The sequence below is a fragment of the Leopardus geoffroyi genome, chromosome B4, assembly GCF_018350155.1.
Source record: "Leopardus geoffroyi isolate Oge1 chromosome B4, O.geoffroyi_Oge1_pat1.0, whole genome shotgun sequence".
Lineage (NCBI taxonomy): Eukaryota > Metazoa > Chordata > Mammalia > Carnivora > Felidae > Leopardus > Leopardus geoffroyi.
In genome coordinates, this window is record NC_059341.1 from 41,558,525 (window position 1) to 41,581,914 (window position 23,390).

At 55.5% G+C, this 23,390-nt stretch overlaps 3 protein-coding genes across 10 annotated transcripts; 2 read left to right on the forward strand and 1 right to left on the reverse strand.

Annotated features, from left to right (window-relative positions):
• The first annotated feature begins 10 nt into the window (after positions 1-10).
• On the forward strand, positions 11-13,192 carry USP5 (ubiquitin specific peptidase 5). Of its 8 annotated transcripts, none has more exons than XM_045463052.1 (20): positions 11-220; positions 2,986-3,111; positions 3,377-3,443; positions 3,638-3,771; positions 3,927-4,072; positions 4,314-4,498; positions 4,967-5,061; positions 5,725-5,918; positions 6,644-6,727; positions 6,988-7,075; positions 7,205-7,330; positions 7,836-7,989; positions 8,315-8,489; positions 9,125-9,213; positions 9,838-10,029; positions 10,562-10,705; positions 10,783-10,928; positions 11,125-11,302; positions 11,589-11,673; positions 12,541-13,192. In XM_045463052.1, the coding sequence occupies exons 1-20, from the start codon at positions 11-13 to the stop codon at positions 12,632-12,634; spliced, it is 2,712 nt and encodes a 903-aa protein (XP_045319008.1). In that variant the 3' UTR covers positions 12,635-13,192. The 8 variants fall into 8 exon arrangements, with proteins under 8 accessions (XP_045319008.1, XP_045319010.1, XP_045319011.1 ...); XM_045463054.1 differs by having other exon boundaries at positions 11,149-11,302; XM_045463055.1 differs by having other exon boundaries at positions 9,838-9,960.
• Positions 13,193-13,945: 753 nt separating this feature from the next.
• TPI1 (triosephosphate isomerase 1) lies at positions 13,946-17,543 on the forward strand. The gene is made up of 7 exons (XM_045463065.1): positions 13,946-14,186; positions 15,388-15,511; positions 15,627-15,711; positions 15,786-15,918; positions 16,222-16,307; positions 16,755-16,842; positions 16,933-17,543. Exons 1-7 carry the CDS (start codon positions 13,961-13,963, stop codon positions 17,049-17,051), a joined length of 861 nt encoding a protein of 286 aa, XP_045319021.1. The 5' UTR covers positions 13,946-13,960; the 3' UTR covers positions 17,052-17,543.
• A 112-nt stretch (positions 17,544-17,655) lies between these two features.
• SPSB2 (splA/ryanodine receptor domain and SOCS box containing 2) lies at positions 17,656-20,102 on the reverse strand. Its single transcript, XM_045463073.1, has 3 exons — positions 19,967-20,102; positions 18,953-19,708; positions 17,656-18,066 (listed from the first exon to the last, which is right to left on the reverse strand). The coding sequence occupies exons 2-3, from the start codon at positions 19,614-19,616 to the stop codon at positions 17,939-17,941; spliced, it is 792 nt and encodes a 263-aa protein (XP_045319029.1). The 5' UTR covers positions 19,617-19,708; positions 19,967-20,102; the 3' UTR covers positions 17,656-17,938.
• Between the last annotated feature and the right edge of the window lie 3,288 nt (positions 20,103-23,390).

Sequence of the window (23,390 nt, forward strand, 5' to 3'; positions counted from 1 at the left end):
CTTTTAGCGCATGCACCTAACGAGTAGTGCTCATTGGACGGCCAGACTAGGGGGTGGGGGACTGGGAACGGTGGGAGCCGCTGTGTGTGGAGGAGCTGCTGCCGGTGTCATGGCGGAGCTGAGTGAGGAGGCGCTGCTGTCAGTATTACCGACGATCCGGGTTCCTAAGGCTGGAGACCGGGTCCACAAAGACGAGTGCGCCTTCTCCTTCGACACACCGGTAAGCCCATTCCCCACGCCCGCAGCGAGCACGACTTCCTTCCATCGCCCTGGTCATTCTGCCGGGGCCTGCAAGGCTTGGGCTACCGCCTCCCTGCGATGCACCATGGGACTTGTAGTCTCCCACGCTCCTCCCTGCCGTTGCTTTTAATTAGCTGGCGCTGTCGTGTGACTACCGCTCCCGGAAGCCTCCGCGCCCGCCCCACCCGTTCCCCGTCTCGTGGAGCACTGTGGGGATCGTAGTCGCTCACTCCCCTCATTGCCGTTCCAAGGTAGAGGCGCATCCCGCTCACTGGACTACATCCCCCAAGTGGACCCCTGCGAAAGCCTGGGAGTTGGCCTTGCCTGCCGCGCGCGGCTCTCCGGGTTTTGTAGTCTCGTGTGGGAGGGATGGGGCGACCCTGCACTGTTCTGGGCCGGGGTTTGGGTTGGAGGGTGGGGATTGCAGTTCCTGGGCGCCTAGTAGTCTGGAAGTGACCATGAAGAAGGGCGGTTCTGAGAAAGGCCGACTTAGACTCCACCCATGGTTAATGTGGACAGGGGGCGGGGTGGTGGGTCATTGGTGGTAGGGAGGAGAGGAAAGAAGGGAGGAAAGCTGTAGTCGTTTCTCCTTTGAGATGAACTATGGCCGCAGCCCCCCTTTTCCCGCCCATCACAGAAAGCACAGGAAACCCTTTTAAAAGTATTCCCAGGGAGATGGTGTCTTTCGTGGAGGATACTAAGACCCTTTTCCCATCCCGCTCCCACTCTTCACTAGTTAGACAAAGCCTCCACCCACACCATGCTTCACGTTTTGTAGGCTCCACCCGGAACCTCCCTTCCTGCAGTTCTGCCTTCCTGTGTCACCGTCAAGCAGAGACTAGCCTTTGGCCTGGCCAGAGCCTGAGCTGAGAAGGCAACAGCAGCCTGGTTGGGATCCGCCCCCCTTACCACCCCTCCCGTCAAGCGGTCGCTGGGCCCTGCCCAGGGTGTTCAGCCAGACCAGCTCGTGGCAGGGAAAACTGCAAGTCAGAGTGGAAAGGCTTCATTAATGCATCGCCAGTGCTGAGTATAGCAGCATGATCTAAGGCCCAGTTCAGGATCATCACTGTGATTTGTGGTTTGCTTGGTTTGCTAGGCTTTGATCTGGGCCTCAGACAATGTGCTGCTTCTCTGGAGTCTGGCTTTGGCAGAGCCAAAAGAGGACTGACTGCTCAGAGCAGAGCTCCAGGGCTCCCAAGGCTTGGGGAAACCCAGCATTTTTATTTCCAGCAGAGGAGTTTGGTTACTGCAGAGCTCCTGCATGCCATCTAGTTCATCAAGTGCATGGCTTGGTCCTGTCTTTCTCAGGAGAGAAAGGTTTCTCTTAATTACCAACAGATGGTAGAAGTCAGTGGCTCCCTCTTCACACTCCTGTCTGCCTCTCCTTAGTAACTGCTTCGAATAATCCAAATGGGTGTTTTTGTAAGCTTATTATACTTTGCTTCTTTTATCCCAAGTCAAGAGATCTCCAATGTGGCCTTGTTGCTTTCCTGACCAACTTCCAGCATGTTTGATTATCTTCAAATTCAATTCATGGTAGAAAGCTTGTTTGACCCCTGTGATGAAAAATGCTCCATTTGCCCATGAACATTGTAATCCACACTGTTCTAGGGAGTGGTACAGAGCAATCTATGGGACCAAGAACTGCCTTAGACGGTGCCCTATTTTTCATATCGCAGCAGAGAATTTTTCAAGGCCACTGAGGCGTTTATTCAAGGAAGAAGATGCCTGTCGTTGCTTGGATCTGAAGGAAGACTGTTGTTTTCTCCAGTTACCTCCTCTACCTTATCCATCACTATTCACAAAGACACTGGGAGACTTGCTCAGTGTTCGAGAAGCTCATCCTCCCTCCTTAGCTGTGATTTAGGGTGGACCCTTCTCACCCTGTTTTCTCCCTGCGTTATATGTGTTTGAGTTGTCTCAGCAGGTATTGCTAGATTATTCTAGAGAGGGATTGGCTTTGAGGTTGGCAGTTGATGGACTTCAGTGTGGGATTTAGTTATTGGTCAGAGGGGAGGCAGCAGGGCAGTGGCTGGAGAATGCTGGTCTTTGTGTCCCTTCCGAACCAGGTCCAGGTATAACAGTGAGCCCCAGACAAGGCACTGTTAGCCTGGCTCCAGGCTTTAGCAGGAGAGGAGGGAGAGGACTCAGCATGGACCAGGATTTGACGACCTAGTAGGATGTTGTAAAGGAGAAGTCTGGTCTTCCTGGCAGGCTCAGGAGCTGGGTGTATTGTTCAGGTGCTAGAATCTTTGCTCCTCCAGTCTGGAAAGTTTTCTGAATCCTGGAGATTAGGCAGGGTTTGTCGTGTGTGGGGAGTAGGTTCAGTGTCTGACATGCAGGTCTTTCCTCTCCCGGGAAAGGACCCTTTTTCCCTCTGAATGTAAGCACTGACCCTGGAAGTCCATGGTATTTGATTCCCATTGGCCTCGTAAAGGGAGTTCTCTGCAATTGATTGGAAGGCTCCAAAGCCCAAAGAAGGAGCAAGAAGAAAGAGGAATGGTGACTGACAGGTGTTGCTTAGCTCCTGGTGTCCTTGTTGGTTGGTATCAAAGTCATAGGAGAATGGGGAGAATCTTAGCCATGTACCAGGTCCCAAAAGGCTAAATGACTTGCCAACAGCCACATGGTGGTAGAGAACAGAGCCTTTCTTGTGGAAACCAGTTTCTGACCCCAGGTCTTGGTTTCCCCACCTAGCCAGGCTTCATCCTCCTTGTGTCTCCTCCCCTACCTCTTGCACTGCAGGAGTCTGAGGGTGGCCTCTACATCTGCATGAACACATTCCTGGGCTTTGGGAAACAGTATGTGGAGAGACATTTCAACAAGACGGGCCAGCGCGTCTACCTGCACCTCCGGAGGACCCGGCGCCCGGTAGGCATGGAGCTGGGGGCAAGGCCCGGGGACTTTCAGGCACATCCCACTGGTCTTCATTTTGAATCTGTCTCTTCTGTTCTGACCTCCCAGAGGCCGCATTTCCCCCTCTCGCCTGTTTCTGTTGGTATCATTAAAACTCAGCACACATGTTTTATTTAGCTTCACTCCCTTCTGAGATTAACCCACCCTGTCCTGTCCGTCTTCCCCATTTGTCCCTTCCCTGGCACTCACTGCTGAACCTGCCCTTCCTGCCTCGTTGCAGAAAGAGGAGGACACCACGACAGGCACTGGAGACCCCCCCCGAAAGAAGCCCACCCGGCTGGCTATTGGTGAGCACCATTTCAGCCCTGTTCTTCCCGAGCTGGTCTTTCCTGGCCTCAGAGGCACTCGAAAGGCCCTCAAAGAATGGGCGTGACCAGTGGCCCTAGAGCTCTGGAGGGGACAAAACGAGATGCCGTTTGGGAGGAGGGACATTTACCCGTGGTGGCTGTCCTACCCTCCTCCTTCTTCCCTGCCTCACCAGGTGTTGAAGGCGGGTTTGACCTCAGCGAGGAGAAGTATGAATATGATGAGGATGTGAAGATTGTTATTTTGCCGGATTACCTGGAGATTGCCCGAGATGGGTTGGGGGGACTGCCTGACATTGTCAGAGACCGGGTACGAATGCCTTCCTGCCCTGCCGGGGACTCTGGGGCAGGCAGGTCCAGAGCAGTGACGTCTTGGGCAAGTACTGAGAAAGCTGGAGACTGAGGGGCTAGAGGGACTAGAGGGCGGGGGGTTGGGTCCCGTCTCTGACCCTCTGCTTCCCCCAGGTGACCAGTGCGGTGGAGGCCCTACTGTCAGCCGACTCGGCCTCCCGCAAGCAGGAGGTGCAGGCCTGGGATGGGGAAGTACGGCAGGTGTCTAAGCATGCCTTCAACCTCAAGCAGCTGGACAACCCTGCTCGAATCCCTCCCTGGTGAGGCCTGGCCCCTCCACCTTGGGGCACCACCCCCAGAGCAGGGGCAAAGAGGCCACCCTCTCTTGGGGATCTGGTGGGAGAGAGCATCGGGAGCAGGCTAAGGCGGGGGGCGCTGAGGGAGATGAACTCAGCCAGGGGCCGTCCAGAGGAGAGGAGCAGAGAGAGCTCTCACACTGGAGAGGCCAATCCCATATACCCCCCGCCCCATAGTTCAGCATATTTTCTTCTCCCTGGTTAGCGGCTGGAAGTGTTCCAAGTGTGACATGAGAGAGAACCTGTGGCTCAACCTGACAGACGGCTCCATTCTCTGTGGCCGCCGCTACTTCGATGGCAGTGGGGGCAACAACCACGCCGTGGAACACTACAGAGAGACCAACTACCCGCTGGCCGTCAAGCTGGGCACCATCACACCTGATGGAGCCGGTACTCCCTCCCCTCCTCCAGCCACCTCCACGCTAGAGTGGGCTTTAACCGTTACTCGGGGAGCACGGGAATACCTCCTCTTGATAAACAATGAGAATGTTGCAGACGAGACTAGAGCTTCAGCTAAACCCCCCAAATACGAGTCCCCCTCCTTAGAGGTTACCAAGATAATCTGTGTAGTGAGTATCCTTCCCAAACCATCTGACCCCAGCACCTTATCCTGGGGGTGGGCCCCCAAGTAACGCCAGCCCTTGGCCTCTTTTCACCCCGTCTTCCCTGACAGCCAGTCTCAGAAGGGCTTGTGACCTCACCAATAGTCAGGGGAGCCAAGAGGGTTACCCTTACAGGCTCATCCTTCTGTCCCACCAGCGCTCCACCCCCCCCCCCCCCCAAACCCGGGGCAAGGAGTGGGACTGGTGGTCAGGCCAGAGCCACCGCTTCTGATGATACCCCTGCCTCCTGCCCTAGATGTGTACTCCTATGATGAGGATGACATGGTCCTGGACCCCAACCTGGCTGAGCACCTGTCCCACTTCGGCATCGACATGCTGAAGATGCAGAAGGTGAGACCCCTTGCAGCTTCAGACTCTTCTCATCCCTGCCCGCCAGGCCCTGCCTCGCCTGAGGCTGAAGCAGTGCATTGGAGCGAGCTGCCACGGTTATCCCGGTCCCCAACACATGTGGGCTTCCTTTGAAAAGGTTTCTAGAATCCATTATTCATTCATCGACCACTACTGAGTACTTGCTCTGTGCTAGTCACTGCGTGAATAAGACAGGTGTGGCCTTTCAGGGACTTACACTCTAGATGGAAAGGCAGATATTAATCACATGCTCAGGCACATGAGTGAATGAACACAAACCAAAGGGCGCTGTGAAAGAGACAGAGAGGGTGCTGCAGTAGCTTATGGCAGGAAGACCTGGAGCGGAGACCTGAAGGGTGAGAAGGGGCAGCTTCGGAATGGAAAAAACACTTCAAGTGGAAGGACTCGCATTCATTTCTTCCTCTCCCCCAGGCAGAGGCCTGACCACTAAACCGCCTCCGGGACGATCGCTCAAGGCCTTCTGGAACTTGGACTGGAAATAGCTAGTGCGTCTCCCATGTTAGAGGCCATAATTGAACACATTCTGAGCTCCAGCAGGGTAGCGTCCCGGACCCTGTGAAGGATCAGTGTAAAAAATTCAGGGCTGAGTGTCTCGCCCTGTCTGAAGCGCCCCTTCCCTTGCAGACGGACAAGACCATGACTGAGTTGGAGATAGATATGAACCAGCGGATTGGCGAGTGGGAGCTGATCCAGGAGTCGAGTGTGCCACTGAAGCCCCTGTTTGGGCCTGGCTACACGGGCATCCGGAACCTGGGTAACAGCTGCTACCTCAACTCCGTGGTCCAGGTCCTCTTCAGCATCCCCGACTTCCAGAGGAAGTGAGTGGCGCCCTCTCCCCATGACTGGCCCCTTGGCCCTGTACCCCTGACCCCGCAGCTCTCCTCCTGGACGCCAGCCTCTAGGCACACTCCTCCTTCAGCCACCCTCAGTACCTCTGTGTGCTAGCGCCGTCTTTGTTCCTGTTATACTGTGGCTGGCGCTCTCCCATTAGTTCTAGAACCACCCCACTGTCACCCAGCCACACAAGCCCCACTGGGAGCAGAACACCGAATCCTGGGGCTCTCCCTGGCTTCCTGACTACTCAAGGGTGAGGTGGTGGTCTTTACTTGAGGCCAGTGACATCAGATGAGTACCTGACATGGACATGTAGCACTTGGGGGAGGGGAGGGCTTGGGACACTAAGGTACCAAAACGGCAGATTCTGAGCATAAGTGAGCCTGCTTTCTAATTGAGAAGGACTTGATGCACATGTGAAAACTTAGCAATGTGGTGACACATTCTGTTCCCGGCAACTTTCTCCCTTCCCCTGGCTCACTCCTGGGGAGGAGGCCGGGGGGAAAAAATGCATCAGGGTACACTGCATGCTGGCATAGTTGAGAAGGGGAGGAAGGGCAGGTTGCTGGAAAGAAATGGACTCCCGTGTTTTAACCACATGACTCCCTACTCTGAAGGTTGCTTGTTCCCCCGATCTAATGGATAATAGTCCCCTTTTCCTTGGAACCCATGCCAGAGCACCTCCAATTATCCTTCTCTTGGCTCTTAGGTATGTGGACAAGCTGGAGAAGATCTTCCAGAATGCCCCGACGGACCCTACCCAGGACTTCAGCACCCAGGTGTATGTAGCCAGGTCCTGTGTACAGCCTCGCAGCCTGTATGCCTTCGTTCTCCTCCATGACCACCTGGAGTGGGCAGCAGTTCAGGACGTTTGCCTCTGGCCATGCTGTCTGCCCTGAGTTGGGTTCCTGGGGAATCTCAGGTTTTTCACATTCTAGAGAGTTGTCTGAGGTCTATATGCCGGGGTTGAGTTGGGGAGGAAAAGGCACAGATAGATGTCAGACGATCAACAGTTGACTGAAGCTTAAGTGGTTCTCTTGGATGTCAATGCAGGGCCAAACTGGGCCATGGCCTTCTCTCGGGAGAATATTCCAAGCCAGCACCGGAGTCAGGCGATGGGGAGCAGGTGCCAGAACAAAAGGTGAGTCTGGGACTCTATCCCTTTCAGGCTCTGGAATTATGGGGAAACTGAGGTCTGGGAGATGTCTAAAGAAGGCCCCTTGGTGGCCTACTTGAGCCCCAGCTGAATCGCTGCCCTGGCTGTGCCTAGGAAGTTCAAGATGGCATTGCCCCTCGGATGTTCAAGGCCCTCATTGGCAAGGGTCACCCCGAGTTCTCCACCAACCGGCAGCAGGATGCCCAGGAGTTCTTTCTTCACCTCATCAACATGGTGGAGGTAAGGGCCGGGAAGATGGCAAGGCAGGGCACTCCACGCTCCCTCCATCTGCCCGTGGTTCTCTCCCTTCTGCCTCCTGCTCATTCTTTCCCATCAGCCCCCACCAGCCCCACCCCTGGAACCCGGCGGCGGGCATGCACTGGGCCTTCCCTGTGAGTAGCAGTTGCCCCTCGGGAGGACAGTAATGCCAAGCAGTGATCCTTACACTGGATGGGCTTGCGGCCTGATGAAGGATGCACCCAAGAAACTGATAGGGAGATGCCTATTGCTTATAAAGAAAAATACCAGCGTGTTCCACCGCAGTCTCCCAGTGCCATGAAGACGCCAGAGTCGGAGAGGGGGAGCTAATTAGGGAAGGGTTCTACTCTTGAGTCCCGAGAGCCTCCTAGTGGTAGACTCCCTTCTGCTCCTCTCTCTCTCTCTCCCTGAGCCCCTAGTGACCCTTTCAGGCCCCCATCTCGTTCCCTGGCCGCCCAGACCTCCCCACCCTGCCTCTTTCCCATAGAGGAATTGCCGGAGCTCTGAAAATCCTAACGAAGTGTTCCGCTTCTTGGTGGAGGAAAAGATCAAGTGCCTGGCCACAGAGAAGGTGAAGTACACCCAGCGAGTGGACTACATCATGCAGCTGCCTGTGCCCATGGACGCAGCCCTTAACAAAGGCAGGTTGCCCTCAGTGAGGCCTGGGTGCAGTGGGGCTCCAGGGTGTAGGAGTGCTTGGGCCCCTTAATGGGAGTGGAGCCCACAGTATGCCCCGCTCCCCCAGCTGGAGGGCCGAAGCTGGGGCATCTCGGGGAGGTAGGATCGCCTTTGCTTGTCAGAGCTGTGCTGGGGAAGAGAGGCAAGATCGTATGTGGATGTGTGTCAGGTGGATTTGGGGAGAGTGGAGGAGCCCAAGTAGTCACAGACAGAGAGCCAGTCTAGCAGGGCTAAGGAGGGAAAGAGGCAGTGCCCTCTGAAGGGTTCACCTGTCAATTCTGTCCCCAGAGGAGCTTCTGGAGTATGAGGAAAAGAAGCGGCAAGCCGAAGAGGAGAAGCTGCCACTACCAGAACTGGTTCGGGCCCAGGTGCCCTTCAGCTCCTGCCTGGAGGCCTATGGGGCCCCCGAGCAGGTGGACGACTTTTGGAGCACCGCCCTGCAGGCCAAATCGGTAGCCGTCAAGTAAGTCTTGTTGGTCTGCGCCCAAGGTTTCGGGCCAATGTCAGGGTAATCCCAAAGACTCTGTCTGCCTCTCTCCCATCCTTCTGTCCCTTTGTGGTTGGATTCTCAGGGCTAGCATCAGTTGGGGCTGGTAATCTGGCCCCGAGGGAATCAAGAGGCCCTGGCAGGAGTAGACTCGGACGATGGACTGTATTACCTTGTCCTGCCCCTGGCGGAGATTCCCTCTTCTCTTGTGGTATGGGGTCACATTTTAGTGCACCTTTTGTCCACTCAGTCAGGGCGAAAGCACATAGTGTCCGTTGTGGACAGAATTTGGGTTTCTAGCAAATGGACTTAGTTTGGGCCTAATTGTGTCATGAGCATAAGCTTGGGATCTGAAGGAGTGCTTTGGTTCCAAGGGATTTCGGCCATTCCCACCCCCACCCCACCCCCACCCCCTACCCTTTGACAGGCCCCTGGCTTCTGCTGCTCCTTGTCTGCAGATGCTCTGATGCCTGCCAAGGGCAAGATAAGAACGTGGAGTATCTTCTGGGGATCAGGGCTTCTACCGGGGAGAGGCTGAACCTCAGGGTGGGGGTTTCAGGAGAGGAGGACTTTGGGATTCTTTGGGTACTAGGACATTCTCTCTTCCCCAGGACCACACGATTTGCCTCTTTCCCTGACTACCTGGTCATCCAGATCAAGAAGTTCACCTTCGGTTTGGACTGGGTGCCCAAGAAACTGGGTATGGTGGCTGGGACGAATGAGGGAGGTGAAACAGAAAATGCTAGAAAAGGAAGGGACCTTAACGTGTATAAACGAGTGTTTCTCCAACTTTCCTCTGAAGGAGGAAAACATTACCCTAAATGTTTCAAGATAAGGCACGTTTGAAAAGCGTAGACTAAAACTGTGAAAGCACTTGATTGTCATAGCAGTGATTTCCAACTCAAAGCGATTTTCGTAGTTTTACGTTTATACTTGGGAAGATGTTGTCATTTAGATAATCTTGAAACAGTTCTCATGAGTCTTACAGCCCCTGCCGACTTGGAGAGCTGCTAATTGAACTTCATTTCCTTAGATCAGTTGAGCTTGCAGAGGTAGGAAGTCTTCCTGTTGGACATGTGGGAAGCCCCCATCCTTGTCCATAGCTCATGTGTGGTAGATCTAGGACTAGAATCCAGGTCTCCGGATTCCCAGGCCCACCATTGTATTACACCAGGACCCCTAAGATTTGTGCTGCTCTGAGCAGCAACTTATTACAGAGAAGGGCCAAGTTATGGGGCAGGGCTTTGAGATTCCCAAAGTGCTCTTTCAGGAAGGGCCCCAGGGAGCTGCTGAAGTGACCCTTTTCCTGCCATGCCAATTACAGATGTGTCTATTGAGATGCCCGAGGAACTAGACATCTCCCAGTTGAGGGGTACAGGGCTGCAGCCTGGAGAGGAGGAGCTGCCTGACATTGCCCCACCCCTGGTCACTCCGGATGAGCCCAAAGGTAGCCTTGGTTTCTATGGCAACGAAGACGAAGACTCCTTCTGCTCCCCTCACTTCTCCTCTCCGACATGTTAGTGACTCTTCTTCCTGCCTGTCTCTCTCCTTTGCCGATGGGGGTCTTCTCTGCCTGCCTCCCCTTGACCCTGTCCTTCGTATTTTCTCCTGTCCTCCCTTTCCAATTTCCCCTGCCCTCTTTTGATGGATATGAGGACTGAGTAGAGCGCTCCCAGCCACGTTGTCTGTGTGGACGGCAGCAGCACTGGCTAACTGCCTCTCTACTTCGTTACCTCGTTGCTTGGGGATGGGGCGAGGCATCATACTCCAGAAACAGGGCCCATTCTGTGAGAAACGGCAAGATCTCCATGGGAGATCTTTAGCCTCAGTTCTGTATCTTCAGTACTGCTGGACCCGCGTTATGTCATGCTGTCATTTAGGTTCTGGAGTAAGGTGCCCCCCCATGGAAGAAAAATGCATGGAACGGGGGGTGGTGGGGGGGGAGTGGTGGTTGGGAGAGGGCCGGGGGACTGCACTGTGGGAGGGAGGAGGAGCAGATCATGGCCCAAGGAGTCGGGTCACCGTGGCCTTGCTTCTGCCCCCAACAGCACCCATGTTGGATGAGTCCGTCATTATCCAGCTGGTGGAGATGGGCTTCCCTATGGACGCCTGCCGCAAAGCCGTCTACTACACAGGCAACAGTGGGGCTGAGGCCGCCATGAACTGGGTCATGTCACACATGGACGATCCAGGTAGGCGGGGGTGGGTAGCAGGGCGGAACAGGGCCACCGTCCTCCCCCACACACTTCAACCCCTTCAACCCCCGCAGATTTCGCAAACCCCCTCATCCTGCCTGGCTCCAGCGGGCCTGGCTCCACCAGTGCGGCAGCTGACCCCCCGCCGGAAGACTGCGTGAGCACCATCGTCTCCATGGGCTTCTCCCGGGACCAGGCCCTGAAAGCTCTTCGGGCCACGGTATGGGCTGTCTCCCGGCTGAGGACTGGGGGGCCTGTGGGGAAGAAGGGGGTGCGGGTGAGGTTCCATCTTTTGTCAACAAGACCAAGGGCAACCGGTGTGGTACGGCCAGGGCTGAGGCACCACCCTTTGGTGGCCGTGGTAAAGGAGCTGAGCCGTTCACTGGTGCTTTTCTTACCCCGAACTTGTTGGAAAGAGCAATGCTTCCCTCCTCTCCAAGAACAATAGTTTAGAAAGGGCTGTGGACTGGATCTTCAGTCACATTGATGACCTGGATGCGGAAGCCGCCATGGACATCTCGGAGGGCCGCTCGGCTGCTGACTCCATCTCCGAGTCTGTACCAGTGGGACCTAAAGTCCGGGATGGCCCTGGAAGTGAGTGTCCTTGGGAAACAGGCCAGTGGAATCTAGCCAGTCAGCTACCAGATCCTCGTTCCAAGGCAGCTCTGCCTCCGGTGGGGGCGGGGGGTGGGGGGGAGGGCAGAAGCTTCTTTCTGCTGACATGGCTTCTGAAGGGGGGATTCTGGGAGTCGGAGACAGACTTGTGATTCAGTACATGCCCCACCTTCCCTGAAACTTGCGTCCTGAGTTTGAGCTGTTGGATGTACCTTTGGATGTTGCTCGAGGATTCCTCTGTCTTCTCTGCACCCCCCTTCTCTAGAGTATCAGCTCTTTGCCTTCATCAGCCACATGGGCACCTCTACCATGTGTGGTCACTATGTCTGCCACATCAAGAAGGAAGGCAGGTGAGGGGCTGGCCGTGTACCTTCCAAACTGGGGAGCGGTGGTGAGAATGAGTGGGAGCATCCTTGGAGCCCTTAGAATATTTGCAGGAGAAGACAAAGGCCTGCTGGGTGGGGGGCACAGATACACCACACATTTTTAGAATGTTTGACAGCAGGGATCGGCAAACTACGGCCCAAGTGCTGCATCCGGCCACCTGCTTTTGTAAATAAAGGGTTTATTTTTATTTTTAAGTTTTATTTTTGAGAGAGAGAGAGAGAGAGAGAGAGAGTGCATGAGCAGGGGGGAGGGGCAGAGAGAGAGGGAGAGAGAGAATCCCAAGCAGGCTCTGTGCTGTCTGCAGAGCTGGACACGGGACTCCAACTCATGAACTGTGAGATCATGACCCGAGCCGAAATCAAGAGTCAGACGCTTAACTGACTGAGCCACCCAGGAGCTCCAGAAATAAAGTTTTAATGAACATAACCGCACTTAACTCACATATGTATCATTTGTGGCTGTTTTCATGCTGCAACAGGAGAGTTGAGTCATTGTGTCAGAGACCGGATGGCCTCCAAAACCTAAACTATTTACTGTGCAGCCCTTTACAGAAAAAGTTTGTAGACCTGACGGGGGCCTGGCAGGACTGGGTGGGGGTGGCTGAAGAGATACTAGAGGATTTGAAGGCTCAGAGTAGGGAATGAGAACGGGATGCCCCCTTCAGGCAGGTAGCAGCTAGACTGTAGGTTGTGGGGGCCCAGGCTGAGAATGTTGGGAACCTGTGCTCCAGAATCAGCAGGACCAAGACCAGGGGCTATGTCAGAGACTAAGCTGATGCAGAGTGGATGCCCTGTCTGTTCATCCTTCTCCTCCCTCCCCTGCTTCCCCAGATGGGTGATCTACAATGACCAGAAAGTGTGTGCCTCTGAGAAGCCGCCCAAGGACCTGGGCTACATCTACTTCTACCAGAGAGTGGCCAGCTAAGAGCCTGCCCTGACCCCTTACCACTGAGGACAGGGGACAGACCATCTGGCATGCGGGACAGGGGCTGAGGAATGGACTTCAGCCCCACCCCTGCTCTGTTCCCTTTTTTCTTTTTGTCCTCAGCAGCAGGGAAGAAGCTAGAGGCCATAGGAGAATGGCCAGGCAAAGCGGGGGACACTCCAGAGACTTTGGGGATAGGGCAGGAAGGGGATGGGAGGGGCTGGCCACCTGTCAGTGAGGAGACTTTGTTGCTTTCCCCCACCCCTTGAACCCACAGTGCTCTGCTTCTCTGTGTAATCCTGCCGGCCCCTGGTGTGGAGGGGGGCTTGTTTGTGTGTGCGCGTGGGTGTAGCTTTGTGCAGCCTCTTCCACAGGAGGGGGCGTCTGTGCCTCCCCTCCCCCTTTGTGTTTGCTCCCTGTGTGGTCAGGCAAGGAGGGCTGGGAGGGAAATGGGGATCCCCCTCGTCCTCCCGCCTGTCTTTCCCCCACCCTGTCTCTTCCCTGCCCTTCTCTGGAAAATGCCAAAATACACGATGTGAATAAAAGTACAATGGCTAAGTTGTGTCCTGTTTGATACCTTAAGGGAGATTAGCAGGTGAGTGGGTCTGCCAGGTTCCCCCCCACCCCCACCCCATGCACACTCTCCTGCCCCTTGCCGCCTCTGTTGGTAGTTCTCAACTTTTCACTAGTTCTAGAGCTCTTGGGAAATTGGGTGTGAGACGAGGTGAAGTGAGCACTGGGGCAAAAGAAGACAGCGGAGGGGTGGGGGCTGTCAGAGCAAAGATGGGGGGTGAGGAGCCCTGCTTTCCTTCCGGCAGTATCCCTGGGAGGGGGCCCAAGTGGGTATTTCCCAAGTGTCCCAGATCCGCTAGGCCCTGCGGTGTGTTGGGTTGGCCAGCTGGAGCAGGGAGTGGGACACCCGGAGGAGGAGGGGGGGGGGGGGGTTCTGAACTGCTTCCCTCTTAGCGGCCCAGTTTTTTAGCCAATGTGGGCGGTCCTTCCCCCTCTGACAGGGGAAGGGAGGGCTTTTTCTCAGAGTTGGAGAGGTGCCCCTCACAGCTCCCTCCGTCCAGCGAGCAATGTAATCTCAGGCCACCTCTGGCCCTCTGGGAGACTGTAGTCGTGAAGCGGGGGCTCTTCTGAGTGCAGGTTCTCGCCTTCTCCCAAAAGTCACGCAATGGATGCTGAAGCCACTGAGCCCCCGGACGCCCCTGGAACGTTGCTACAATAACGGGGGCAACGTCAGAACATTGCAACACCGGCGGCGGGAGGGAGGTGGTGGGGGCGGCGGCGGGAAGGATTTCCAGACTGGGGGCCGGGCTAACCATGGCCGAGGGCGGGGAGAAGGCGGAGTTCTGCCTCACGGCCCTCTATATAAGCGGGCAGTGGCAGCGGCTGCGCGGTGATACTGACCTTCAGTGTGTCAGTTTCAGCGCCATGGCGCCCTCCAGGAAGTTCTTCGTCGGGGGGAACTGGAAGATGAATGGGCGGAAGAAAAACCTGGGGGAACTCATCACCACTCTGAACGCGGCCAAGGTGCCGGCCGACACCGGTAAGCCCTCGCCGGGTCGGGGTCGGGGTCGGGATCGGGGCCGGGGCCGGGGCCGGGGTGTGGGGAAGGTCGGGCGTGGCAGCGCTCTCTCCCGAGCTCGGTTAGCCGGGTGTCCGCGTGGACCTGGATGCAGGGGTGAGGATAAGGGCTATTGGGGGGTCCGGACTTCGACCCTGCAGCCGCAATACCGGGGGTGTGTCGGAGGAAGAAAGGTGGGGCCACATTTAATGGTGCCCTCCGACCGCGGGGCGGGAAAGGATTTCTTGGGTCACCGGGAGGAAGATGGCCCCGGGGCGCGGGCTTGGGCTGCACCCAACAGGAGCCGGGGATAGGAGCGGAGCCCCTGCGGACGATCGCAGGAGGCTGGTGACAGCCATAGAGTGTGGGGGAGGAGGCTGAGCCTGCGTGCAGGATTCCAGCTACCTGCCCCCTCGACCGTCTGCTCCGTGCGCCGCCGCACGTAGCCCACGACTCCTCCCCGCTCCTAGCTGGGCGGGCCGAGTCCCCCAGACTAGCGGCTGCGGCCTGCTGAACTACACGCTCTATCCTTTGCCCTCGGCAGCCTGGATGACTGCTGCCTTCCGACGAAGGGGCTGAGCAGGTGCCAAACAAGATGGGCCATTTGGGAATGAGGAGCTATCCTACAGTTTTCTCCAGGCCGGAAACGGGAAAGCACAAGGCCTCTCTATGAGCTAGTCATCTCACTGCCACCCACGGGCAGAGTCTTTACCCTCCCACTCACCTAAATCACAGAACCACGGGCCTCATCAAAACGGGCCCTGGTTTATTCCCCAAAGACCCCAGTGCAAACCCAGGAGTTGGCTGCTTCTGCTTTTGCTAAAAATCCTTGCCTGGGGGTGGTAAGGATGGGCTATTTTAGAAGGGAGGCGTGGTTGGCTCCAAGGGAATGCTGAGTCTAGGAGGTGCCCAGGCCCAGAATAGCCTGGGGAAATCAGAACCACAGCTGTTAAAGAGCAGAGGGCAGGGCAAGGGCCATGGCCTCCCAGGGACACCTGGAAGGCTCAAGGAGTTGGGTACAGGCCCAGCTTGGGCTGGCAAGTAGACAAAGGTTATCCTGCCGGGATGAAAAGGAGTGGAAAGCAGAGCTAAGAAATCAGGTGAGGGGACTCCAAAACCCAAGATGGAAGTCTGGAGAATGGCTTCCTTATGACTTCATCCCCTTGTGCTGTCTTCTCTCCAGAAGTGGTTTGTGCACCCCCCACCGCCTACATCGACTTTGCCAGGCAGAAGCTAGATCCCAAGATTGCTGTGGCTGCGCAGAACTGCTACAAAGTGACTAATGGAGCCTTTACTGGGGAGATCAGGTGAGATGCAGGCAGGAGAGGGGTGTGTGGGGGCTCTGCCCTCACTTTCCTCATTGAGGGGAAAGCCAAAGGGTGGGCTCTCTGCTGAAGCATGGCTTTCTGTCTCTTCCTTTAGCCCTGGCATGATCAAAGACTGTGGAGCCACGTGGGTAGTCCTGGGGCACTCGGAGAGAAGGCATGTCTTTGGGGAGTCTGATGAGGTTAGTAATCAGGAGAGGAGGTACGAGATTCCTTATTCCAAGAGGGGCGTCTCACCAAATCTGTTACTCAACAGCTGATTGGACAGAAAGTGGCCCACGCCCTGGCGGAGGGACTTGGAGTAATTGCTTGCATCGGGGAGAAGCTAGATGAGAGGGAAGCTGGCATCACTGAGAAGGTCGTTTTCGAGCAAACCAAGGTCATCGCAGGTAACTCAGTAGAAAGGGACCTTTGAGCCTGGACAGGGCTATGGAGGCACAGAAGGTGGGGTGAGATGCCCTGCAGCCTAATTTGATCCCCCTCCCATGCTGACACAGGAAAGGAAGGAGGAAGGTTAGAACCCTTGCATCATCCATACCACTTCTGTTCCTGCCTGGATGGTATAGATGCCACTTGGAGTTCCTCCAACAGCCACCAGGGGGCATTAGGCCACCATCATTCATCATTCCCTGGGCTGTGGGCTGGATAGCTCCTTCCCGTTCACCCTTCCATCTGTGATCTCTGTCCCACAGATAATGTCAAGGACTGGAGCAAGGTTGTCCTGGCCTATGAGCCTGTTTGGGCCATTGGTACTGGCAAGACTGCAACACCCCAACAGGTAACTAAGCCCAGGAACTCTGCCCTTATCTTACCCTGCCTCAGTAGGACTAGACTGCCACAGAGATCACCTGAGCCAACCCCTCATTTTAAAGACAGGAGCCCCCAGCGCATCTACCTGGCCCAGTCGGTAGTGCGTCTGATTCTCCGATCTCAGGGTCATGAGTTCAAGTCCCACATTGGGTATAGAGATTACTTTAAAAAATAAAATCTCCCCCAAATAATAATGATAATAATGAAGCCCCCCCGCCAAGCCTAGAGAAGGAGAGTGATTTGTCCAAGAACATCTATTCCAGGGCCTGGGTGGAAATGGAGCTGTGGTATTCTGACCCAGATCTCAGGGTTCTTGTCCCGAAACCACATTGCCTCTCTTCAGTGGGGCCCAGGGTCTTTTAGCCTTTGAGTGAAAGGCAGAAAGAGGCTTACTTAGTTTGGCGTCTTGTTTTAGGCCCAGGAAGTACATGAAAAGCTCCGGGGATGGCTTAAGTCCAATGTCTCTGACGCGGTGGCTCAGAGCACCCGTATCATCTATGGAGGTAAGTGGGTTTGGCTCCAGCCTGAGATGGGGGTGGACTCAGCCCTCCTATCCCATCCCTGACAATTCCCTCTCTCTTCTCTGTTCCCAGGTTCTGTGACTGGGGCAACCTGCAAGGAACTGGCAAGCCAGCCTGATGTGGATGGCTTCCTCGTGGGCGGGGCTTCCCTCAAGCCTGAGTTTGTGGATATCATCAATGCCAAACAATAAGCCCATCCGTCTCCCCTCCTCTTCCTGCTAAGCCAGGGACTAGGTAGCTCAGAAGCCCAGTGACTGTGCTCCTATCCCCCACACACATCCCCACCCCGCACATGCTTCTGATGGTGTCACCTGCCCCCCTCGTGGCCAAACTATACCTCTTCCTTACTGTTTACACCTTACCCTGTAATGGTTGGGACCAGGCCAATCCCTTCTCCACTGACTATAGTGGTTGGAACTAAACAGGTCACCAAGGTGGCTCCTCCTTGGCTGAGAGGTGGAAGGGGTGGAATTTGCTCATGGGTCCCCGCTCAGTCCCCAGTGAGGGCAGGAGAGAGAAGCCATCCTCCTCTCCCATCTCCCGCCATGAGGCCAAGGGCTGAGAGAAAGTCCTGTTCTCCCCTCAGAGGCCAGGGGTGCTGTTCTCTCCCATGGTGCCAACGCCTATGTGTGTTGTATATGTGAGCGGTCCCACGTGTGGGGGAAATAAACACCTGGCACTAAGCCTTGTGGTGTGTCCTTCTTCACTGTCCTTGCCCACATCCCCTCTTTTTCCTTTCTGAGGCAGCCGTAGGACACTTGTGCACAAAACAAAAAAAAAAAAAACACAAACAGGTTTCTACGACAGCACATCTCTTACTGTTTTTACTTGAAAAAATGTCCTGCACACCAGGCCCAGGCCGCCATAGCCTCCCCTTCTGCCCCTCGGGAAGGCTCTAGGGAAGGCTCTAGGGCTGTAGGGCTCCCCAGAGCTAGGGTTGGGGGAGGGGCCCAGCCTCACCTCCCCCCACCCCACCTCCTGGCTTTAAGTAGCTGGTCTAGGCCAGCGGTGCCTCCTCCCCACTCCCCAGGGGAGGGATGGTTTTAAGGCCCCAGCACAATCTGTGGTATCTCAGGGGTCACTGGTAGAGCAGGTAGCGCTTCATGGCAGGGGGCAAGGGCAGAGCAGATACCTGGCCAAGCCGGGTATCCCCCAGGGCGTGGCGCACACACAGGCGGCTCAGGTGCAGAAGGGAGTGTGGCTCCGCTGGGAGAGAGAAGGAGGGGAAGGTAAGTAGGGGTGCAGCCACTGGCCCGACCTCCTCAAACTACGGGGTCCTGCCCAAGTTCTCTTCTGCTTTCCTGCCCTGAGTCTTGGTTGAGAGGGAGATCTAAGGCCCCCGGGGCTGGGAGGCTCTGCAGACTTCACACATCCCGGGCAGCTGGGGGTGAAGCTCTAGCTAAGGCCCTCCAAGCAACAGGCCAGGCAAGTTCTGACAGTCTAGGTTTTGATTCCGTAAAGCCTTGGAGCTGGGGCTGATGAGCCCTCCCTCCTCCACTCTACAACAGGTGGCCATGGGTGACCGGAGGAGCAGTACTCTGCAACTTGCAGAGAACAGTTCAACCAGCCCCAAGCTCTGGCCCCAACCCCTTCTAGAGGAGGCCCCTCCCCTGAAGTCCCCTCCCAGGGCCCTGCCTCTTCGGGTGTTCTCCTTCCAGGTACCCAGGGCCCCAAAGGCCCCTTACTGGGGTTTGAGGAGGGAAGTAGCACAGACAGATCAGAACCCAGGGAATCTGGTACACACCCTGGGCGTCTGGCACTGCCAGTTCTCTTCCTACACCTCGCCCAGCACCCATTTAACCCTGTGCACCTCTTGCTCCGGGAGCTGATATCTGCGGTGAATCCCTAATCCCTGGAGCGCCTCCCTCTGTTCTGAGGACTCACCACTTACTAGCAAGTTGCTTTCCCAAGCCTCACTTTCACCTCTATTGCTGCTGGGACAATTAGGCAACATGCGTGAAGACCCTTAGCCATTCCCCACACTGGAGGCAGGTCAGGCTATTCCCTCTGCTCTTGTAAAGTGATGAGCTTCCATCCCAAACCACAGCCACCAGTAACAGAACACTCTCCCCACACCTGCCCCAGGCCTCACCTCTCCTTCCGCCCAGGTAGCTGATGCGGACCTGGCACTGGCCCCAGACAGCGCTTACTGCCGGATAGAGGGTCCTGCCCTTCAGTCCTCGGAAGGCTGGCCCCAGGTAGGTGCCCCCAATAGCGTAGCCCAGAGTTCCCTCCTCCATGTCCAGAACCACCAGCAGCCTCTCCGGCACCTCCAGCTGCTCACCCTGAGGTCTGGCTGGATACTGGGGGGCCCCGAACCCCTTGCTCTGATGGTACAGCTTCCCCCGCCCGATGTCCCAGCCCCACGACTCGCTGTTGCTGCCCAGCAGCGCCGCATAGTGGTCAACCTGCAGCGGGGCCAGGGCCGTGGCCACGCCCACCACGGCGTGGGTACCCCTCTGCTCCCGGGGCCAGCTGATCTCCCAGGCGTGCAGGCCCCTCGAGTAGCCCTTCTTACCCCGGGCCCCATCAGTGCTCTGGGCCACGGGCCGCCGCTCGAAGCATAACCCCCCTTCCTTGACCTCGATGTTCTCCGAGCAGTCCTTGGGGTTCCAGCCGTGGCGCTGTTGGGCTCCCAGATCAGGAGGGGGAGCAGACAGCAGCTCCTCCAAGCCCTCGGGACAGGAGAGGTCAGGGTACAAGGTCTGTGGGGTGGGGGTGCTGCTGCCGCCCCCTGCCAGGGCCGTCTGGCCCATGGAGGTGAGGAGCTTGGAGGACTCCCCGAATCTTGCTGGGGCGCCTCTCTTCTGAAAGTTGATCCTCCGGCTCGAGATTGACCTGGAGAGGACTTGGGAGAGAAGAGGCTGTAAAGGGCGGGATCCTGGCGGGGATCCCTCACCCAGGCGTCTCATCTTTTCATGCATGTTTGCCCACCACCGCTCCACTCCCTCTTCGCCCCCCACCCCCGCCCCAAAGCTCTTAGGCCCATCACCCTGCCCTCGCCCATCTGTCCCAGTCTCCCGAGACTCTCGCGGGTTCACCCCCTTTGGATCTCTCCAGGGGTCGTCCCCTCTGCCCACCCCGTGCCCCGTCACCGCCCCCGCACCTCGCTTGGCTTTCCAGGCCGGGAGTCACAGGCCGTCAGGAGGAACCCCGCCGAAGATAGCCGAACCGCGCAGGGCGCAGACTGCCGGCCGCTTCCGCCTCCAGCACCTCCCTCGGCCTCGCCCCGCCCCCAGGCCCCGCCCCCACGGGGCCCTCCGGGGCGGTTAACCCTCTCGTCGCCGCCCCAGGTCGCGCCCCGCCCCGTGGCCACTCCCCTGCGGGGCTCCTCGCGGGAGGTTTACACTCCACTCGGGTCGCTGCTGCGGAGGGCACGCCCCGCCCCGAGGACCCGCCCCCCTAGGACCCATCCCCGGACGGTTACCCTCTGGCGCCCGCCCCGAGGTCCCGCCTCGCGTGGAGACCCTCCTGGGTGGTTAACCCTCCTTGGCAGCCACGGAGTCTGCACCAGGCTGTCGAGGCTCAGAATGAACTCTGACGGGATCACCGCTTTGGGATCCCAGGAAGTGCGTTCACCATCGTCAAGACCTTTGAGCCGCTTGAGCCGCTCAACTCCTGAGCCCCTAGAGATGAGGGGCATGAGGTCAAGGAGGGGCTTTCGTTGTGCTGGCATCTATTTCTATGTCCTTTTGATTTTGGGTCACTGTTTCTGGACCCCTCGCTTTCTGCCCCACTTGTAAGGGAGTCTGTTTTATGCCTGAAGCTTTGAACTATGTTTTCAGAGGTAGGTGTCCTAGGTCTAGTCTTCATCTTGGATGTCAGTCCATTCCTGAGCTGTTGGTCTCAAATGGTGGAATATAGTGGTTAATACTGGTTGTGAGTGAAGCTATGTCACTCATTAGCTCTATGACCTTGCGGAGGTTGCCAAACTTCTCTAAACCTGTTTTTTCTTATGTAAAATGGGAATAATGATAGTAGTCACCTCATAGGGTCGTTGTGGAGTTGAAATAGTCCAGGTAAAGCACTTAGCACAGAGCCTGGTGCGTATTCATGCAATCACTAAGCATAATTATTATTGTTAACACTTACTGAGTGTCCACTCTATAGAAAGGCAATGTAATATAGTGATGACAGATGCCAAATGTGGAGCCAGGCTAACTGGGGGTGAATTCCTGAAACCCAGTATGCACATGACCTTGGGCAAATTACTTAACCTCCCCAGTGCCTGTTTCTTCCTCTGTAAGTTGGAGATACTGTTGGTATCTACTGCAAAGGGCATTGTGAGGATTCAGTGAGGTTATATATATGTAAACTCAGAGGAGCTTCTGGTTCAAATTTAATCATTTGTGCTAAGCACTGAAGATGCAGCAGTGAATCCCAAGGAGGTTACAGGGACATTTATAAAACAGTTTATCATGTAGTAGATGAAATTATGGAGATACAAAGAAAGTATTATGGGACTCAAAAGGATGGAACTCCTAACCAAGGAAGGATCAAGCAGTTAGGCAAGTGTCCTGGAGGAAGTTAACACTGGGCTGAATCTTTTTTTTTTTTTTAATTTTTTTTTCCCACGTTTATTTTTTGGGGGACAGAGAGAGACAGAGCATGAACGGGGGAGGGGCAGAGAGAGAGGGAGACACAGAATCGGAAACAGGCTCCAGGCTCTGAGCCATCAGCCCAGAGCCCGACGCGGGGCTCGAACTCACGGACCGCGAGATCGTGACCTGGCTGAAGTCGGACGCTTAACCGACTGCGCCACCCAGGCGCCCCAACACTGGGCTGAATCTTAAAGAATGACTAGGAATTGGCTTGAGAGGTGGTGCTGCAGGATGGGGGCTAGGTTTGGGGTGCTGCATGGAGAAGACATTCTCCAGACAGAGAGGTCAGCATGAAAAAAGCCAGAAGCAGAAGCAGTAGATGGGAAGACTTTGGTGTCCCTGCAACTAGAAAGGAAGCAGGAGCGACAAGCCTAGAAAAGTCAGTGCCGGATGACAGTGACCTTGTAGATCAAGCTAAAGAATGCAAACGTTCTCTTGTTGGACAGGCCAGTAATGGGGAGACACATAGGAGGGAAGCAGGAGAGGAACATGGTCAGATACTCGTTTTAGAAAAGCCCTCCTGGGAGTGCCTGGCTCGCTCAGTCAGTAGACCATGAGACACTTAATCTCGGGCTCATGAGGTCAAGCTCCACATGGGGTGTAGAGATTATTTAAAAAAAAAAAAAATCATTAGAAAAACCACCCTGGCATAGCAAATGTAAAGGAGGCTTCAAGGGAAATACGATGAGAAGCAAAGAGACGGGTTACAGCAGCCCAGGTGACAAGTGGCAAGAGCCTGAAATAAGGCAGTAGAAATAAGGAAGAAAAGAATTCAAGAAACACTGATGAAACTGCAAGATTTGGTGGCTGATAAATGCTGAGGCGAGAGAAAGGGAGGTTTCTAGCCCGGAAGACTGTTGGAAAGTGGTACCGCTAATGCAGAAAGAAAAGCAATTGGAACAGGGCAGGGGGGTGGGGGGAAGATGAATGCACTTTAGGACATGTGTTCGAGGTGCCCGACCTGAGCCACAACCAGATAGAACCATTCAGAACACATGTGAAAACTGCAGGTCTGAAGGGTAGTAAGAGGCCTGGGCTGGAGATATAAATTTGGGAGGTGATGCAGCCTTCAGCCAGAGGCTGAACTGTGGAGAATCAGTGAGGGGACCCAGAGACAGTGTGGAGAGAGAGAAGAGGGTTAAGGAGGACACAGTGAGCAGAAAATGCAAGCTTGATCGCTCACAAGAATTTTTTGGTCATTAGCAACTTTGGTGAGAGAGCACATGTGGGAGGTGGGAGTCTAGGTTGAAGAGGCTGACTTGGCATTTTCTGTAGGTCAGGTGCTGTTGTGCTACAAGCTTCACATTTTGGGGGGATAGAGAGTTGGGAGAGATAGGGTGACAATCATGTCTCCTGGTCAAAATTACCCTTGAAAATCCCTTACCTACCCCATCTATTAGATACAGCGTATGTTAGTTTTGTGTAAAACACAGTATGTGGCAGTATTCTACAATGATGTATGAATAAAATTGTATAATTTTAATTGAAGACAAAGAAGAAAACATATTAAAAGGAAAGATGTGATCCTGAATACCTGTCATCCACCTTACATAGATAATCTTGCCAGTGTGATGACAAAAATAATGACATCATGGGGCGCCTGGGTGGCGCAGTCGGTTAAGCGTCCGACTTCAGCCAGGTCACGATCTCGCGGTCCGTGAGTTCGAGCCCTGCGTCGGGCTCTGGGCTGATGGCTCAGAGCCTGGAGCCTGTTTCCGATTCTGTGTCTCCCTCTCTCTCTGCCCCTCCCCCGTTCATGCTCTGTCTCTCTCTGTCCCAAAAATAAATAAACGTTGAAAAAAAAAATTAAAAAAAATAATGACATCATGACCATGGATAGTGGCCTATGATAAATGTTAGTGCAGGAGCTGTGTGATAACTGCGTGGTTGAAGGCTTAGGGGACAAAGAGCAAGCCTCGGTCATGATGA

Bases quoted from the DNA above. Each gene is read 5' to 3' on its own strand.
- USP5 (XM_045463052.1), top strand. From the start codon at position 11: ATGCACCTAACGAGTAGTGCTCATTGGACGGCCAGACTAGGGGGTGGG. The intron at 6,728-6,987 runs GTCCTGTGTACA...ATGTCAATGCAG, and splicing joins ACCCAGGTGTATGTAGCCAG to GGCCAAACTGGGCCATGGCC. The intron at 7,076-7,204 runs GTGAGTCTGGGA...GGCTGTGCCTAG, and splicing joins AGCAGGTGCCAGAACAAAAG to GAAGTTCAAGATGGCATTGC.
- TPI1 (XM_045463065.1), top strand. From the start codon at position 13,961: ATGGCCGAGGGCGGGGAGAAGGCGGAGTTCTGCCTCACGGCCCTCTAT. The intron at 15,512-15,626 runs GTGAGATGCAGG...CTCTTCCTTTAG, and splicing joins GCCTTTACTGGGGAGATCAG to CCCTGGCATGATCAAAGACT. The intron at 16,843-16,932 runs GTAAGTGGGTTT...CTCTGTTCCCAG, and splicing joins CACCCGTATCATCTATGGAG to GTTCTGTGACTGGGGCAACC.
- SPSB2 (XM_045463073.1), bottom strand. From the start codon at position 19,616: ATGGGCCAGACGGCCCTGGCAGGGGGCGGCAGCAGCACCCCCACCCCA. The intron at 18,067-18,952 runs GTGAGGCCTGGG...TCTCTCTCCCAG, and splicing joins CTACCTGGGCGGAAGGAGAG to CGGAGCCACACTCCCTTCTG.